Source organism: Ambystoma mexicanum, chromosome 10 (assembly GCF_040938575.1).
Source record: "Ambystoma mexicanum isolate Mex_15411 chromosome 10, UKY_AmexF1_1, whole genome shotgun sequence".
Lineage (NCBI taxonomy): Eukaryota > Metazoa > Chordata > Amphibia > Caudata > Ambystomatidae > Ambystoma > Ambystoma mexicanum.
The window spans coordinates 1,505,718,783-1,505,739,174 of record NC_090932.1 but is presented as its reverse complement, the minus strand read 5'-3'; the positions used below and the strand labels follow the sequence as shown (position 1 = coordinate 1,505,739,174).

At 45.0% G+C, this 20,392-nt stretch overlaps 1 protein-coding gene across 2 annotated transcripts in view; it reads left to right on the top strand.

Moving 5' to 3' along the window:
- CDK2AP1 (cyclin dependent kinase 2 associated protein 1) overlaps positions 1–20,392 on the top strand; it is a 132,101-nt gene that overhangs the window by 103,036 nt on the left and 8,673 nt on the right. For both annotated transcript variants that reach the window (XM_069619666.1, XM_069619665.1), the window contains exon 3: positions 2,843–2,969. In XM_069619666.1, the coding sequence (XP_069475767.1) occupies positions 2,843–2,969 (127 nt within the window). The remainder of the gene's footprint in view (positions 1–2,842; positions 2,970–20,392) is intronic.

Below are 20,392 nucleotides of genomic sequence, written 5' to 3'. Positions count from 1 at the left end.
TCACATTTGTGTTACGATATGTTCTATGTGATGTTGCTGTCGAGAATGTAGAACACTCATTTGGAATCTCATGACTTGTACCCCAGGTTCCAGGCACAGCAGTTGGAGTTGTGAAGCTGAAAGAGCGCTGTGCTGGGGATCGTTACCTGTAACTTTATAAAACATGTATATAATTTGGGTCACAAAATTGTACGTCTTGCCACCTTACCCAAACCCTTACATTCAAATATACACTTGACAGTTTTATGATCAGTCCTTCTAACAAATTCTGTGGCCAATACAACATTTCAGAACTTCTCAACAGCCCAATGGCAAGCCAATGCCTCCTTTTCCAGGACGGCAATAATTCCTTTCAGAGCCCCTCCCAGCTCTTGAGGCATGAGCAATGATCTCCTCATCAGCATTGTTCCTAATCTGCGATAAAACAGCTCCTATGCCATTATCACTGGCATCAACAGTGATCACACTCCTTCTGTGTGTGTCAAAACATTTCAAAGTGTGTGCCAATTCTGTTGCTTCTTTAATCTCACAAAATTCTTTCACTCCAGGTGAATTCTTCTCCTTTCTTAAGCAACTTTCTCATTTCAGACACTTTATCCGCAGAATGTTTTACACATTTTTTGTAAAACTATTTCATACCTAGAAATGAGCGTAATTCAATTTTAGACTCTAGCCTTTCGACCCTTCTAATCTCATCCACCATTTCACCTTTTGGCTTTATACCAGCCCCTGGCACTTTGTGTCCCAAATACTCAACTTTGTTTCTCCTTAAAACACATTTCTCTTCCCTCAGTGTCACGCCTCTCTGTTCCAATAATCTTCAACAATTGCTCCAGGATCATATCCTGTTCAACCTCAGTCTCTCCGCATACTAACACATCATCCTGGAAGCAGAATACACCTTTCATCCCTCTAAACAATGTATCCATCACCTTTTGGAAAACAGAAGATGCCGACACCAGTCCAAATGGCATCCTCCGAAATTGGAATATTCCCTCATGCGTTATAAACGCAGACAATTTCTGACACTCCTGTTCCAGTTCCAACTGGTGATATGCCGAAGCCATATCCAATTTATAAAAAAACTCTTCCATGCCCTATCACGGCGAACATTTCATTCATGTTGGGCAAGGGATGCCTATCCAACACTACACATTTATTTACTTCACACAATCTCAATTCTCCGGATGGCTTCTTTACAACTACCAAAGGTGAAATCCATTGACCGCCACCTACCCTCTCAATTATACCCATGCAAAGTAATTTATCAAGTTCTTTCTTCACACCGTCCCTCAATACTAATGGAACATCACGTAACTTTGCTGCCACATAAATTCTTCCCCTTTTCAAAATAATTTGATGTCTGATTCTCTTAATATTGCCCACGCCCTTCTTGAATACCTTTCTACATTTTTCACACACCGAGATACATGCATGTAGCACTTGTTCACGTGTGTTTGGGTCTAGTCTTATCCGTAATCTTTTTTTTTTTATCATGCCATCCTAACAAGGTTGCTCCCTTCCTCGTTACGTAGGCCTTGCCTTGGGCGCTTCTTCCTTTAAATTCTAATTGGGTATTTAAATATCCTAATAACGCAATCTTATCGAGATTGTAACCACCAGGACTTGCATCTGGCTCCAATATATTGCGCACATCACCAGCAGCTACATGTTCTAGCACATCTTTAGACATGAGCAATATCTTTGCTCCGGAACCGGCCATCATTGATATTTCTTTGCCATTCACACGCATCGGGGCATATGGGTTCTCACTCTCCCTCATCCACACCCTGAATAACATTGACTGTAATATTTTCTTTGTGACAGTCTCCTTCTCCCTCAGACGATCCTTGATCATCCTCCTCTTCAGTCACGTATAACATGTATATAACGCTTCTCTGGTTGAACCGAACATTTTTGTAACTGTTAGCGAAATGCCCCTTTCTCTCGCACCACCAGCATATCGATTTGCACCCGGGGCACGTCGCTCATCCGGCAACATGTGTGTTACTGGCACAATGAAAGCACAAGTGCTCTTCCATTTTCTGGCCCTTCACTCTGGCACCTTTATTGTCACCATTTGCTTTGGCTGCTATGTTCTCCTTCACCCTTTGTTTGCCATCCGAAAACTTCAGGACCTCTACCTTTTGTCTCTTTTTTTTCTCAGTCAATTTCACCACACAAGCCATAGAATGTTCCACGTGCTTCGCAACGTGGAAAAAAGAGAGAGTAGTGTATGGTGATTGGGTCAGAATAAGGAAAGTTGTGAAGGGAAAGGGAGATTTGTTGTACTCTGACCCCATGCAGGTGGAGGCTGTGTTGAAAGGGGCCGTAAGGGAGAGAGGGGGTCAGTGTGGAAAAAGAACAGGATTGCGGTGGAAAAGAGGGGATGTGTTCATTGAAGGGAAGGAGATGTGTTATGATATGTTCTAGGTGATGTTGCTGTCTAGAATTTAGAACACTCATGTGGAATGTATCTCATGAGTTGTACCCCAAGTTCCAGGCACAGCAGTCGGCGTTATGGAGCTGAAAGGAGAGAACTATTTGGTGGTCATTGCCTGTAACTTAATAAAACGTTTATTAAGCTTATCTCTGCAGTGTCCTTCTTCACATCAGTTTGGTAACATTGTTGTGTGCTGGACATGTTTTGGAACGATGAGCAATGACGTTTTGGCAAAACCCTTTCGGTTCCCCAGATGAATGAATGACATTGGATGCTTTTAAAATCTAAAGCAAGCTTATCTTTAAAATAGATAACAGTTTGGGCTGTAGCCGATCTGAAACATGGATCTCTCCATTTCATGTGTTCTGTTAACGTCAAATAATTTGTGCCACTCCACAGGGAACCAGCAGCAATCAAGTACCTCAGAGCAAATATGCAGAACTTCTAGCAATAATCGAAGAATTGGGTAAAGAGATTAGGCCAACATATGCCGGAAGTAAGAGCGCCATGGAGAGGCTAAAAAGAGGTAAATCTAGATGCTTTAAGCAGACTTGCAACCACACGCTCAGTATGTATGCCTATCTTTGCAATGTGTGAAAGCGCTTGTTGTGGAATATTTTTGTTTTTGCATTTCTCCAATCAATTTCAGTGTGACTCCCAGCATGTCTGCAGATGGTGGGGGGAGGGGTCCTGGACTGAATTTTAGGAGTAAGGTATTCCATCTGAACAATTACACTCTCTACAACACGAGCAGGTTGGTGGAAGAGGGACCTCTTAACAATTCTTCGGTGCACTTCCGTACCTCCATATATTCTCAACACAAGGTAGCCATTTTACCACAGTTGTGTTCCAAAAGGGCCAAGCCTTTTGTTTTAAGCCCAGCCTTTGTAATTCTGTCATTGTTGGCTTTCTTCCTCCTGACCAACATTGGAAAGGGCATAGAAGGTCATGCATTTTCACAGGCTTCCTGCAAGAAGCCCAGGAAATGCCATGTGATCTGGTTGGCAATGGGTAGGGGATGCAGCCCCACCAATATATCCTCCCCCCCCACCACCCCACCATTCCAACCAGAGTGATGTCAAAGTTGCAGGGCAGTTGCCAAGAGAGCAGGTTGTCCAGGATAGGGCAGACACAGATGCAGGTTTATATGTTGGTGGGCTGTGGGCACAGGCCAGGATTTCTCATATAAGAGGATCTGGAGTCATTTGATAGTCGACCGCCAATACTACGTTTCTAATCAAGACATCACTAGAGGACTCTTGCTGTTCCACTGTTGGCCAAACCAATCCACACAGAGGTGAAGCACTGCTCTGCATTAACAGGGGAAAAGGTGTATTTGGTGACTCCTTCCATTAGTCTCCAGTCCCCATCTGCTGTCCTCATCCTCTGGAGCTAAGAAGAGTTGCTGAGCATGTATCTGGCTTTCATCCTCTGGAGTGGGGCCTCCTGCATTGCTCTGACCTAAAGTAGCTCTGCGGCTAGAACCTTTGCAAGCAATCATGTCATGTGGCTGCAATCATGTCACTTGGCTGGTGTGCTCTCTGTCGACAAATTAAGCCTTCCTGGAGCCTGAGCCCACCGGCTCTTCTTCTTCATGCCTGCTGACCCCGTGCAGGCTCACTTAACTACTCACCATGTCGAAAGGTATCCTGAGGGGCCTTCATTGTCACAGGAGCCATCGCACAGCCCTTCCTGTAGCTTTAGCTAGGTATTTATCCATTCCTGAAAGGTTATTGACGTAGACTGGAACCATTGATCTCCTGGCTACGCTGTCAAATTTGCCATCCAACCGAGAGACTAACACTGCAAACCCTGGACCTTCAACATTGGAACCAGCAGAATGGTTATTTGTCCCAACAGCCTTGACTTACCTGGGGCTGTTACCTTTCCTGATCAGAGTTTGAGGGGCTTGCATGCATACCTGTTTTTAAAGCCCCTCTCCCCCTGCTCCCCATTTATTTGCTATGGGTAAAAAGGACACGCCTTCTGGTACCAGGCCCCGATCTTTGCTGCTGGGACCTGAGTCTGGGTCTCGTCTGGGGTTCCACTGGATAGCTAGGATAGGTAGCTTCCCATCCCCTACCTGGGAAAACAAACCTCCATGTACTGCTGAGGTATTGAGCTCACTCCTGCATTGGACCCAATGTTCCCTATGGGAGAACTATGATTAACAGTAACACATATTCTTAAAGTAATATGAACTGGGATACTTGCCTTGAACATTGATCAACCTTTGTTCCTCGGATAGAGTCTGAGGCTTATGTAAGACTGCTTAACATCTTTCCCCCCACTCCAGGTAATCTGTTCAATTATTGCTTCACCTGTGTACATTCTAAAGTGTGGCGCATGTTCAAACTTGAACACTAAGCTGTGATTGTGTGTATGTATATATTGCTTTTAATTCTCTTTTAGTGTGTTTACTTGATGCATAGCTGTCGCTAAATAAATGGAAGTATTTTGGTACTTCTCCTTGTGGAAAATCTATTGCAGGTTCAGCTAATGGGCATGGTAATGGTTCATTTAACCAAACCCCTGATCTCTCAAGTCTGAGGCTATCTGCTCACTTGTGTTACCAAGAGAGTGTTACGTTCAGACCTTTGTGTCAAATGTTTGCGGGTCCTCTGTTAGCTTCCCAGAACCCAGCAGCAATATGGGTTGTGAAAAAAATCCTAACCAAACTTTATTTTGAGAAGTCCTCCAAAAGATCATTCAGATTGCTATTCAACTATTTCAGCATTCAAACAATGACATTGAGTAACCTTTGCATACTGCCATAAATATCGAATATTATTGCTATAAACCTGTAACATGTTTTAATCTGACAAGTGACAATAGAATAAGCCATTTGAGCCAAGTCACACATGTTATTCCACCACCCACTAGCCATCACTGAAAGAGACACCTGAGCAAAGCATTGTGGGTATGCACAGTAGAACAAATGCAAGCCTTTAGCTCCAGTAAATGGTATTTGTCGTACAGGGCAGTACTATTTTATACATGGCCTCTTTAACCCAAGACGCAGTTTTCAAGGAGGAAGACGGCTGTATACCAGTTTCACCCATATGAGGGATCATCAGTGCAGTGTCTGACGAGCAACATTTGTTACTGCATCAAATGAATGAACAAATCCTTTAATCCTAATTAGTTCCTTGAACTGAACAGAGTAAGCACGGCCCACGAAGTAGTGAAAGCAGACAGCAGCCTGTGGCATATACTGAGACCCATTTATGCTGCCTCACAGGCAGACCACTCTGAGACCGCGTTAGGAGGATTTTTCAACCTGACACAGCACTTGGAGAAGCCAACCTGCAGCACCCAATCTCTTGATGGTAGCGAGACTGCACAGTCAGGCTGAACATAGACGGGAAGGTCTACTGTTGTAATGGTACAGTTAACACTCACAAAGATGATGCATGAAGGCACCACAGAAGTAGGTACACACATCTTCTCATGTATTACACTATTCTACTAAGGCACACATTATGCAATTAAAGTTAAGTATAATGCACATTTTGGCACCCCAATCTGGGGTTGCTCGCTTCTTTAGGTTTTCACGCAGATATCACATAATATACTGTAATTGTTGAAGTAGGTAAACATTGTAAAAGCACCAATCACTGCATTGAGTGGCCATTTGCAGGGATGAAGTTGCCAACCCCAGAACAGATGACTGAGCAAGGAAGCAAACGCCCTGCCCCACACAGGCCTTGTAACAATAGACACTCCAAATCAGGTTCAATGAATTTCTATGCCTGCAATACACAAACAGAAGATGCAAGTGTTGCGGAATGGCACTGCAGCCGATACAATTGATGGAAAACAGTCACAAACAAAGGTTCAGCACTGATAGCTGCATGGCATGTGCTTTCTATCACTCAAACTCCCTATATTTTCTTTATATAGCACCACACACCCAGAGGCCTCGTAGCGCTGACAAGACAGACAACAGAAAACATGTGCTCTAGACTAAGACCAAACCTTTTTATCCAAGAAGGTCTTCATACTTTTCTTAAAAAGGGATAAAGATGGTATCGTCCTCCAAGATCGAGGCAGTGCGTTCCACAACATAGAAGCCCATCCATCAAAACGGGTGCCGCTATGCTTTTTTTAGATGAAAACATGGACACGCCAGAAGTGCATCCTTCCTTATTGGAACACGACGCTCCTCTTATGGGTGCTTGTTTGATGCGAGAGCTAAGATACAGAGGGGCATCACCAGATAAACACTTGTAAAGAGAATTGACTTCATGCTCAGCAGGTAGCCAATGGAGCTTCCACCGAGCTTCTGACACATGCAATCGCCTCTCGAGCCCACAAACTGCTTGGACTGCTCAATTCTGAATAGTTTGCAATTTCTTCATATTGTACTGTGAGACGCCAACCAGAAGACTATTGCAATACTCCAGATTTGTGTTAATAGTGGCAGATGCCACTACTGCCCTATTCTGAATATATATATGGACGTATCTGCCACAACAGTCTGCTCATTTATGCGCATGATGAGCTCAGATGTGCCACATGCTTATTTGATGTTATTTGAGAATCTAAATAGACTGGCAACATTTTAACATGCTGGGCCACAGGAATCGCATTGCCCGCAATCAGAAATTGGCTGTGTTTTTTAGCCTTGCACTCGTTCCAATAATCAACAACTCAGTTTTCCTATTGCTTAAGGCTAAGGAATTGGTTGCCATCCATGACTGGATCGCCAGGAACACTTGGTTGATCTTTTCCACATCCTTTTGAATACACCCCAGAAAGTGCAAGGAGAATCTGGGTGACATCTGCATAATTGGCGAACTGTACACCCAGGCTGTCCAAAAGGTCACATACAGACCTAATATAAATATTAATTAATAAAGGGGGCGAATCGGGATCCTTGTGGCACACCACAGGTCAGAAGCACGGGAGAGGATTGGTAATAATTTTTAATGACTTTCGCTTGTCTAGGCCCAAGAAAAGATCTAATCCACTTTGCAGCGTTATCTGAGCATTTCCCTATCAACCGATCGTGATCAACTAAATCAAAAGCAGCCGATAGGCTGAGCAACATGTTGGGTAAGATTTTCACATCAATAATAAATCTGCCTGACCTGTGTCAACCCCAGAACCTTTTTGCTTTACTGGTGGATTATTCTTCCCTATACCTCAGTGAGTGGAAACCTCTTGCTACACTCACAGATCCTTTTACTCTTTTTATGGGTGTAATTTTTAAGACTTGGTGTGTCTTATAATTGCATCCTCTTCGCCAACTTTTGGCATAAACTGTCTATTGTTGCTGGGTTGCCCTTTGGGCTCCCACTTTTAATTCTCTCTGGCGAACCTTGTGAGAACTACAGTTCCCAAGAATAGAAAGGATATTTAATCCTCTCTAAACTTTATTTAGGTAAGACCGGAACACCCCAACTTATGTGGAGTGCTGGGGAGATTCTGTTAAAGGGACAAGCTTACCTTTTAATGGCTGGTGGCAGTGAATGTTTTTACTAATTCGGTGGAACTTTAACGCAGGCTGTTTCCACCCAAAGGCACCCATGTGTGCTCACTTGACCAAAATGGCCCCTGTCTTCTTTTACTTGCCATTTTGCCATTCCTTGTCCTTTCTTTGATCTTCCCCTGCCCTCCAGGGTGAAAAAGCCCTTTGTGTGATTCTATCTTCAGCGGGAGACCTCGGTCAAGCCTGCCCAGGCTCCAGAGTGCCTATGGAGGCAGGAAGCGAGAGAGGAGTCCAAAATCTGCAGTCCTTTGTCTTCCAGTCTGACTGCGAGAATCTAGTTGAAATTGGGAGGCTGTCTTTCCTGAGTTTGAATGTTTCAAGTCTGTTTGATTGGCTGGGTTCCTGCATAAAAGTCTGATCCTGGAAGCTGAAGAGGTAGTTGACCAATGGACTGGAATCCGAAGAGGGAGATGAAGAAAACGTGGCTGAGACGATTTCCAGCTACCAGAGAGCCTGCTGTGTAATCGGAGCCTGCTGTTACCCTTCATTCCAAGCAACCTGGGCACACAGAAAACAGCGACCAGAGCCTGGTGAGATCCACTAGACTCAAGAAGACCTGCATTTTGACCCATCCCATGTCGTGCTGCGACCTTGCGGGGCTGCAATACCCCAATACCCATGGACCTCGAGCCATTGCGCAGTGCACAATGTTCTGAATTCGGAATAGAGTACAAACTTTGGTGGCATCCTGCTGGACCTCCAGAGGCATGAATAGAGTCCGAAAAGTCCCCTCACCACAGTGCTGGACCTTACAAGTGACGGGAATCCGACCATCCATATTCAGTCTTCTTGTGGCTCCTGAAAAGGGCGCCAGAACCACAGAGCCTGGTGCAGCCATGAAGAAACTCTTGCCCAGAGCCTTCCCCATTGTTCCCTCCTGCAGAAGCCCTTCCAGTGTCCTGTCTTCAGTCTTCATTACAAGGAATTCAGCTACCAGGTTTTTGGCTGCAGATCCTGAAGTCTTATTGCTGCAACTCTTCTTCCGTGCTAAGGTACTGTGTTGGCTGGGGTATTTACTTACCTTAAGCCTTTGTGATTTCTATAAAGCTTGTACTTGTGATTGGGAGTCCTTGCACCCAGCTCACCCAGGCCCATTGCTGGAATCCTCCTAGGGTGTCTTCTCAGAAGTCCCTGGACCTTTACTAAGAGAACTACCTGCTTGTTGAACAGTCTTCCACAGGAACACTGACTTTTGCCTGTAGCAGAACCCTAACTTGCCCTGCCTACAGCTGGCATCTAGACCACTAGGGTTCCTCTTCTGCCCCGGAGTGAACTCATGCAATAGAATAGGGAAGGGCTGGATAAGTAAAGGATTCTGTCTTGAAAAGTATAACAAATGTTTAGTACTTACTTGTGAAAGATTTAGTTGGCAACTGTAACTCTGAGAGTGAACAATTACAAATATTCTTACTCACCTTGAATGTGTGTTGTGCCATTCTGAAAAGTGTACATACAGGGTTATTTTACTCACCTGTGAATTGGTTGTGCCTCTTCGCCAAAGGTAATGCTGTTGGTTTCATTTTACTATTCATGTTGGGGATATAAATGTATGAGTGCCCCCAATTGGGTCTTGCTTCCCCTGACTTGCTGTTAGCCTGTCTAGAATAAGTCTACCTTGGGTTATACTTGCCTTTAAGTTGCTGGTAGCTCATTTAACAAGTATATGGGTTTTACTTACCTTGCGTTAGCTCTGTGCTATCCTAAAATAAGTTAAGGATGTATTACCTACCTCTGTCTGTGTTCCACTGATCTGAAAAGCAACTGTACTAGCATGTTACTACATTAGGTTTTACCTGCCTAGAATAGCTGTGTGCCATTCTTAAAAAGTGTCCTTTGGGTGTAGCTGACTTTGGTATGCCTGGTGCAATCCTAAATTAGTGTAGAGTTCTTACCTTTCTTAGACAGTGTTCCCCTGAGCTGAAGAGCAACTGTAATTGTATATTACACCAAAAGGCTTTAGTCACCTAGTAAAACTGTGTTATCCTAAAAGTAGTTCTAGGTATATACTGTTCCTTGAATCTGTGTTTCACTATTCAGAAAAGGATCCTGGTAACAGGATTGGTTGATTATGTGATTGATTTCTTTGCCGAGTGTCGCTGCATAACTGGCAGGGTCTACTACCCTTGACTTACTGTAAAGTAACCAGAAAGCTTTGGTAAGCCCTTCGTGACACGTAGCAGACTCGGGCATGAGAAATACAAAAACCAAGAAAAGTTAGTACTGCTACTGGCCAGGTATATTCCCACTTGTTGTCAATGAATGAAACAACTATATCCTAGTAATGGGAATCCTGGTATTGTTGGTACTGATAGGAAAAACCTCTAAGTTTATGCCACATGAGAATGTCCAGAAAGGAGAAAGGGGTTAAACAAGACGAATCACATACAACCATGATTGTGAATAAACGTGGTTTGTATTGACGTTAAAAACATTCAGACATGAACAAGAAAACATTTATAGACAATTTGCATGTGAAAAACTCAAATAGTCTGAACATAAATCAATAAAGAGATCAAAAATCACAATTTTGCTTCAGTACATAAATCAGTTCGAAGTCCTTGATCATGTAACATGGCATAAATCACTGGTGAAATCATAGGGACTATGGTACAGTGCAAGGGTGGGTGTAGGATACTACCCATCCCCCGTATTCAATAAAGCATCTCATCTTTCAGATGCCTGAAGCATCTCATATTACAGGTGCCTTACTGTAAAGTAATCAAAAAGTAACTCATGATGTTTACTCCCCATGAATAGGTGTGGCCTATACTAAATGTGTAATCCCTAAAATTACTGTTCGGTATTCTGAAGGGTTATGCTTTGGTCTGTGTATCTTCAAGCATTGTGATGTGTTTTTATAAATGTGTTTGACTCTATGACCATTACTTACCCCAAGACTTAACTTGGCCTACTTGTATTTATTTGTTTTTTTATAATACTTCTGGTTGTCAGTGTTTCTATTGAATCCTTGATATAATACAGGTTCAGTGAGTCTAGCTGCTCTGTCTACGCTACCATATACTCGGGTGGTACAGTCTTATACTAAGAGTGGGGTCTTGTACTGTCTCAGTTGAATGATTTTACTAAGCCCTTAGTTGGACTTCAGAAAAACTGTCCTAACACAACAAAAGCAGTACAATCTGACCCTTTTTACAATATTCGACTAAGTCTAGTAAAGCCGTTTCTGTATCATGTTTTGAGTGACAACCTGACTGACCTGACCCCAAAATGTTGTGTTGCTCAATAAACTCATTGTCAAAGATCTTCAGCAAAAATGGCACATTAGTTATGGGGCAGAAATTTGCAGCTACAGTTGGATCCAAATCCTCTTAAAAGAGGAGAGATCCAAGCTACCAACAGACCATTTGGGACCTGAGCTTCAGAAAAGTACATATAAATTAATGTTGTTACTCTCAATTATAGATGGTGTAAGGGGCCCGTAGCTCAGCTCACAACTCACGGACAACAGTAAATGGAAAGAAGTTTCCAATGCGGATCGGCGAGAACGGAGAGGCCCCTGGTTAATACCGCACAGGGAACTGGTGTGCGCAGGAACGCTTTTGGTCCGAGAAGGGGTCGGCAGTCAGGACTGCACTGGGAAAAGCACCAGAAGCAATAAGTGGAGGAGCTGGTTGTGAGGCTGCCCAGCGACCTGGGCGGAACGGATGCATGTGAACTTGCCCGCAATGCTGACAAGGTTGTATGTGTGTCGGCTTCTCATAAACCAACGACCTATACCCCTGCAGCCCAAACCAAAGGTCAAAACAGACTCCAGCCGTATTACATACCTTGGGTGAATGCCGAGTGGTGCCGCCTCCGATCCGACAGATGCCTTCACATAGCAGCCCATGGACTCCATGTTGGATACTGAAGCCGGCTCTGAAACCCATGCTGACCACCAAAACGACAGTGGCAGGCGGAAGGAAAGGGGCGGGACAGAGGGTATGAGCTATGGGATTGCTCCGCCTCAGGAAAACGTTGTTGATTGCCACTGCCTATCATACCTCCTGTCCATCAATCTTAACATTGTGTTGTGTGGACTCCCTACTTTACAGGAGGATGAACGCTGTGCAGAAGGACTGGAATACTATTAGGGCCTATTAGGCTGAGGATTAGAAAGAAGATACTTAGAAAAGCCATACTCCAGAGTTCTAACCAGGAAAACCTAGAAGGGACACTTAACTCTTGATTTGCTGAAGCAAGTAGATTTCTTTGATGTAACCACTATTATTCTCATTAAACCAATATTTTTTTGAAGCATTTTGTGTCCACCTGTTAACTGCCCATAGATAGATTTGGCTTCCCTTCCCAACACAAGCAATACGAGTAAGCCTTACTTCAAGAATAAAAATGAGCCCTGGCCAGAGCCTCGGGAGCAAAGGAAGCTCCTTTCCCAAGTGGCACGGGTGACTGCGGACCAGGATTATCTGTTTGCTGGGTCGCAAGAAGCCACTGAAACAGAACACCTGCTAGCAGAGAGGGGGATCGGATGCGCACGCCTTAGCTGGTGAGTTCGCCAGCTGATGGTGACCACGGAATGCTCCGACCTCTCGCGTGTTCAAGGCAGGCGTTCACCAAGAAGCAAACATTCACGTATGATTGGAAGTGATATCAGAAAGCAGCGAAAGCTGTTATGTTTGAAACCAAATGACTAACATTAAACCTGCGAGTTTGTTGAGAACCCAGCAACCCTTTGCATCTGTCAGTTGAGGCTTTCGCCGTCACTTTCTTTCCACCCCCTACTTCTCCACTGGCTGACTTAAATTCAGACACAGCTCATTCCATTCTCCACTATTCTATCTCTGATACTCTGGATGTTCTTGACCCTGTCATGAGGATCCGCTTGAAGCCCAAAGCCTAGTGCAACTCCTGGTATGACTCTGACCAAGTCACCATTAAACGCAAGTGCAGGGTGGCTGAGAGGAAATGTCTAGCTTCGTGTGCATCCTCTGACAAACTGGCCTGCTGCTTGCTCCAAAGGCAATACCGGTTCTCTGTGTGCACTAATAAGAAAGCCCACATCCAAGCCCGCGTCTCTGCGGCACCTAACAACTCGGCCAAACTCTTTAAAATCTGAAAGGAGCTGGCCAATCCTGCTGCAGTCTCTACCTCTCCTGTCACCTCCCAGTCCCTCTGCACAGCCCTGGCTTCTCATTTCATCTCTAAAACCCAGGACATCCTGTCCACCCTCTCATCCTCTCCTTCTCCTCCCTCTACTCTCCTCTACCTCTGGTCCCCCTGTGGCCACCTCTCCTCCCTCGTTCTCTTCCTTTCCTCTGTTCTCCCCTGAAAAGGTTTCTAGAAAAGTCTGAGATATGAAAGTCTTGTCAAAACAGGTTTGACCCTGTTCTTCCAAAAGCATTAAAGGACCACATTGACCCACGCTCCTGCCCTGGCTGACTTCTGCAACCACCCCTTCACCAGTGGAGCCTTCCCTTCCCCCCCTGAAGCACTCTCTTGTGCACCCTCTTCTCAAGCAACCCTCAGCTGAGCACTCATGCCCGGCTAACTATCGCCCGATCTCCATCACTCCTTTCCTGGGAAAATTCCTGGAAAAGCTGGCCATCTCCCAGATTAATCTTCACACTGAATCTGTTGGTATGTCCATGACCATCAGCCTGTCTTCAGAGCAGACAGAAGCACGGAAACTGCTCTCTTGAACATCTGTGAAGACCTGCTCTCTAACCTTGATTCTAATCTCCCCCTCTGTCCTCATTTTACTCAATCTCTCTTCCGCCTTTGATACGGTCAACCATGTCATCCTGCTCAATTGTCTGTGATAACCTGGGTATCACCGATCGGGCCCTGGCCTGGCTGACCTCGTTTCTATCTGATCGACCTTCCAAGGTTCAACTCTCTCTCTGGTGTTCCCTAGGGGTCTAACCTCTCTCCCCGGCCTTCAACCAATACCTGGCACTGCTCGCTCACTGCATTGCCGCTCACTGCTCCAACTTTCAGTGCTGTGCGGATGACACTGAGCTCGTTTTCAGGCTCCCCTCTGCCACCTCTTCTCCTATCTCTGACTGTCTGTCTGCTATCCATGAGTGGTGTGCCGCCAACGATCTCTGCCTTAACGCCAGTAAGACACAGATTCTCCTCATCTGCACACCTGCACCCTCCTTTGCTGTCACTCTCTGGCCGGCCTCCCTTGGCCTTCTTCCCGCTTCCACCTGTGAGGCTAAGAACTTTGGGGTCAACTTCGACTCCACATTCTCCTTTTCTCCTCACATCTCTGACATCTCTAAGAAGTCAAACTACCAACTGCACCTCCTCAGAGGTATTCTTCCTTTCCTCTCCTTCCCCCAGAAGCTCACTGTCTCTAGAGCTCTGGTTCTCTCTAGGCTGGAATACTGCAACGACTTCTTTCTAAATCTGCCTGGTTCTTCTCTCCGCCCTCTGCAACTCATCCAGAACAGGACTGCAAGACTTTTCCTTGGCCTCAAGCCCAGGGATCGTACCTCCCCAGCACTGAAATCTCTGCATTGGCTCCCAGTGGCTACAAGGATTAAGTTCAAGTCCCTCTGCATTGTCCGCAAGGCCTTCTGGGGCCTGGCTCCTCAATACCTCAAACTCTCGCTTTGTAAATACCTTCCTACTCGATCTCTTTGCTCCTCCAACTCCCTCAGGGTCAGTTGCTTTTCCAAGCAACAAGTTGGTGGTAGATCTCTTTCTTAGGCTGGGACCGCCCTCTGGAACAGCCTCCCTGCCTCTCTGAAACTTGAGGCGAACAATCTCTGGTTCCCGGAAGCACCTCAAGACCTTCCTCTTTGCTTCTGCCTTCTCTCTTCCTCTCCCCTGCTGATTTCCTGCCTGATACTGCACTGGTCACCTGGCTACCCTCTGATTTCGGGCCCAGGTCCCTTCCCACCCAGTTGAACACCTGCACTGCCTCCCGGGCAACCCTTGCACTTGGGTCTGTATCTGTACCCCTACAGTCCCCTACCCGCACTTTTGGATACCTGCTGTCTGCACTTCCCCTTCCACCTGCTGTCCTCACTTCTTGTTATTTTTTTGATCTCATGTACAGCACTGCCCCTTCCCCTTGGCACTTTTTCCCATCCCCCGTCCCCTGCACTTGCGCGATCTCAATGTCACTTGGCCTAGTAAGATCGTTGTCTTTTGTCCTCCCTCTGTTCCCCCCTTCCTTGCCTTGTTGCGCCTTGAAACACTTGTGTATAGGCGCGTTAGAAATGCCATATCATATCATTGGGGCAATATTATTAAACACTAGTACATACCAGACCAATATCAAGGTAATTTGAATCCAACAGATATTGCCAAAGGCAGAAGGGGACTAAAACGGTCCAACAGTTGTGAAGCTTGATGCCCATATTTTGAGAAGCGTACAACAAAAGCTGGTATGAACCCACATTGCCAAAGCCAAGAAAGAAGCAGAATAAGATCAAATAATTGTCAGTATTTGGTTACTTATGCAGTGAGGAAACAAGTGGCGAGAAGGCTGCTCTACTGGAAAAGCTTAAAACGCACCAATGTGAATCTAGTTTTCCCTGAAGAGTTGCTAAAAGTTTGATGTTGCAAAACAATGAACAGTGTGAAGCTGTTGTAAAGCTGCTATAAGTTGATTCTAACCACAGAAGGACTTGCCGTTTGTGAATCGCTGTTTGGGCAGTGGAACATACCCAAATGGCAAACCTTTTGAAGTAGTAGGACTGGCATGGGAGTAAAACAAGTAGAAGTTGATGAAGTGTTATAAAGTGGTGCTGACAAAGACAATTTATGTTGCTTGTGTTACTGAAGAAAGAACTGTATAAAACTGCTTTAGAGGAGTTGTATTTCTTCAGAAATACTCAGTTATGGCAAGCATCCTGACAAAGACAATTTATGTTGAGGAAGAAAGAACTGTATAATTCTGAATCTTATTCTTGCTCAAGGAAGAGAAATTGCTTTCTATTTTCTTTGTTGAAATACTGGAGTGTTGGAACTTTCTGTTGTCAAATTGGATTCACAAAGAACTGCATTGGAACTTTGTTACAAACCAGCATTTCCTTGTTCTTTTGGAACTATGGAGCAGAATTCTGCTTGTATCTGGGGACAGGGAGTTCACCCCGATTCTAAGGGGAGACTTATGTTAAGAGTTCAATTATATTTGTGTTGCCTTTGAAATTCCATCTATATTACTTCATTTAGTTATTGTGAGGGAAATATAACTTTTGTTAGTGTTTCCTTTAGTTTATTTTAGGCAGGGAAATCCTCATCAGGGTAGGAATAGTGAGGCGTTTATCCAACCTTTTTAATTTATTAAAATGCCATCTTTTGAAAAACCATGACTAAGTTGCCCGCCTCACATTTCTGGCCCCTCACAGCAGACACTTGTGGATGTTTGATTCATGGTTCAAGCTTAGGCAGCAGGGGATCTGTGGGTATTGGCTCCCAATGTTTCCTGGTTCTGGTTTTTTTCTCTGCTTCATAGTTTCTGCAGAGGTTTGAGGCTTGCGACAAGGCTGTTCCCATTGAGGGATGACACCAAGCGATGTCCTTGATCTCGCCTACATATAGCAAAGCCTAGTACCGTAGTCACTGGTCAGACCTTTGGCATTAAGAGGTGTCTTGGAAAGTTCTACGTTGTTGTATAAACTATCATTTGGTGGTCTTCAATTTCTGCCACCGTCATCCCCTTTAAAATTGCAGACTATAAAATGAGTCTGTGAAACCTGGGCATACCGTCTTGAACGGTTGAAGATTCCTTTATGGCTGTGTCAAGTCTGATCTTCCATGTCCAGTGATTCTTCTCTATATTCAAGTACCTGAAGCAGACCCTTCACATTCATGGGCCATTGGGGATGGGTTGGATCCATCACAAGGATGCATTAATAAAAACATTTTGGCAGCAACCCAATCAGCGATGTTCCCTGCATTCAAACTTTGCAGGCTTCTTCCCGTCAAACGCCCCAGATGTGGATTCTTCCTTGAATCCAGGCACCATGTTCAACTGGACGGACCAAGACGCCTCCGCTGCAGCATTTTTAATTGTGCACTTTATTTGATCTCTAATACATACACTTTTTAAAAAAACTTTTACAAGAACTCTATGTGCAGGTTGGTAGTTGGTAGTACAACACACTCTAATTTAAAGTGATTTATTTGTTCAGTCAGGATGGTTGTAAATGCATCTGGGGCTTTAGTGTCTGGCCACACAAGGAAACAGTCTCCCTGCGTCTAGTGGCCTAATCACACTCCTCTGCCTGGGTTAGTGTTCAAGTGTTAGGGAGAGTTATCATTGTAATGCTTCATCCCCTCTCCTAGTGAGACCCCCCAGCACTTTTTGCTGGACTTCTGGACCTTTTCCTTTTATCCTGAATGAGGGGAACATTTTTCCCATCATTCTTTCCATCTGCTCTGAACTTTGGAACTTTGTTCTCTGCTTTCCTCCATATCTCTTTTAAAGGCATCTGTGTTTAACTTTTGCAGAACACAGCACCTTATGTGCAGTGTTGCTGGGAGTCTTTCAAACGCCAAATCCATCCAGAACTTTAGTGAGCTCCAAACTCCAGAGGCACAATCTGACTCATTTCAGTCCCCTCATCAGAGTTCAGGACTTGAGAAGCGAAGAGGATTTACTGGGTGAATACCGTCCTTTGCTGGTGCTGAGAAAAACACGCCAAAACCGCAGACCGACCAAGGAGGCCGAAGAAATCTGTGCCTAGGGTCCTCTCTCGAGACTGCTGCTGAGACATCCCATTCAGAGTCCTTCCTTTCGTCAACAGACTGAGGAATCAGCAGACCGGGTCCTTCGCTGCTGCACAGAGTCTAATCCAGCTACAAGCATTTCTTACAACCTAAGGTACTGTGGGGTGAAAGGTATAGCTTACCTTGGACCGAAGAGTCACTCCAGTGTGACTGGAGTGCTTGGAGAGGTGTCCATGGTGTCCACTCTTCCTCTGACCCACGCTTGTCAGCTTGTGTCCTTTTTAGAAAGTCCTTTTGCAGGGTCCTCCCATCTTGTGTTATATTCAACAAGTATCTTCTCCTAGAGACTGAAAGTATCCTGTGGAACTTTTGCTATTCTGCTACTTTGTAAGACTTTACCTCCACTCCTACACTGACTTTTTCGTATAGTTGGAGATTGGACCTTTAGAGTTAGAATCTGTGAAAAGTGTCTCTAGATCATTAAGCTCTGCTGCTGTGTATATAGCCAACTTTTTTTTATTTATTTATTGGACATTTATAAGGCACTTATTCAACAAGACAGTGTTTCAAAGCACCACAAGGCAAAAGGGAAGGGGACAAGGGAGAAAAATTAACAATGAATAAATGGAAACAAACAACGGTCCTACTAGGCCTTGTGACATTTGGAGCATGCAAGTGCAGTGAAAAGAAAAAGGAAACAAGGGGTGTGTGGGGGTGAGTGCTTTTAGGGTAACCTAGGGGAGGAAGTGACAGAGGAGCCCGTTGGGGAGCCAACAGGTAAGTGCATGGCCAGAGACATCCCGGGGGAAGAGAGAGGTCTACATCCCAACAGGTAAGTGTGGGCGGAGGCGAAAACCACTCGACGGGCAGGTGTGGGCCCAGTGGGCAGTGGAGGGGAGTGCTGGGGCGATTGGGCAGGAGAGAGAGACTGCTCCATCGGAGGGAGCCAGCTGAGGAGAGCGAGATCTGCCCCCAGCTTCTCTGCTAGGAGAAGCGTTTGATCAGCAAAGAGTTGGAGCCAGAAGATTGAAGGGATCTAGGAGTGCATTTAGTAAGGGAGTTGCGGGTAACGTGGTCCCAGGCCCCAGACAGACTTGTGGATGATGTAGAGGGTCTTGAATTTGATCCTTGCAACAACCGGGAGCCAGAGGTGCGATTTTAGAGCTGGAGAGATACAGTCCCAGGGCTTGAGGCCCAGGAGAAGTGTTGCAGCTCTATTCTGGATTTGTTGAAGAGGACGGAGCAAAGAAAGAGGCAGGTTGAGGAAGAGGCTGTTGTAATCTAGCCTGGAGAGGTCCAGAGCTCTAGAGACATTGAGTTTCTGGGGGAAGGTGAGGAAAAGAAGAATGTCTCCGAGGAGGGGGATGTTGAAAGGGGGCCTTTTTGGCAAGGTCCAAGATGTGAGGAGTAAAGGAGAGAGCCGTTATCTTATGTGGTTTGCTAAATAAATACAATTACTGTATATCTGGGAAGTAATACGGTAGAACTGTCATTAATATCAAACTCTAACGATTGTACCGCGAGCAACTACTATTGAATTATTGCCCTTTGAAAATGATTAAGAATTCCTATGTGTGTCGGTTAAGTGAATTAAGTATTGCTTGTGTAAATGTATATACATTTTAAGTGTAACCGTTTCTTTGGACTATTGTACTTACTGGGTTCAGTGAACTTAACTACAGCTCACATCTTCCTCCTATGATAGGCCTGGCTGCTCTGCCATTCTACCAAAATCCTTTGGGTAGTAGAGCAGAGTTGGGGACCTGTATGCCAAGGGATAGTTTTATGAAGCTTTACCTCAAGTGAACTTTGGGAAACATACTCCCCTAACACAAGCCCCTCCTCCTGCTTCATCTTCTCTTTAAGTTGGTGGTCGGGTGACTTTTCTTGCTTTGTCATTTCCCTGGGTTAGGGCACAGGCCTCCTCACCAGGTCCGTCCTTTCCATGAAGTAGGGCCTTTTCTGTGGCGAAAGCTTCAACCCTGTCTCTTTGCTGTGCTCATTCTTCTCTCAGGATAGGACATTTGTCTGTCTCTCTCTCACTCCACTCGTTTTGGGTCTGAGCTTCTGGCCTCTCCTCACATCTTAGTTTTATTTTGTATTGTTCCTAGATTTAGCTCTTCTTCATCCTCTGATGCCTTTCCCTTTGACCACTTCTTTCCTTAGCTGTTTTCCTGCAGCCGTCTTCTGCGTTGTGTCCGTCCGTTATGAGAGTTTTTTTATTCCCCCCCCCCTCCTTCGTGTTCTAACTACCGTTTTGCTCCATGCAGGAGGGTTCTTCCTTTCTTTTATTCACTAATCAACCACCATGGTGGCCGGGTGTGTCTTTGCTTTGTCCTTCTTTGTATCCATCCTTCTCTATAGTCCTTTACTTCAACCTTTCTCTTGCCTTTCCTTCGAGGTGGCTTGCTTTTTGTTCCTCTCTCCTGAAGCTTTTCCTCAGGTATTTTTCAGTATTCACCTCCTATACTTCCCTTTCTGGTTTCTTCTTATAACCTCCTTTCCTCCACCTCTCGCCCTCTTTTTCTTCTGTCCACATTTGGGCCTTGTTGCTACCCAATTGAACTGCTTCTTTATCTCTTCCTGTCTTGGTCTTTCCTTGTCAAAATGCCAGCCTATCTGCCGAGATTTCGCAGCGATTTCTGTCTTTTCCCTTCTCCGTTCTGATACTTCCCACTCTGGCCTTGAATCTACATATATTTCTTTTGTTCTTTCTTGCGTCAGTTACCTCACCACTTTACCAGACTTTTTCTATTTATTTCGTTCCTCTTTTCCTTCCTGTGCCATGCACTGCCTTCTCATCATTA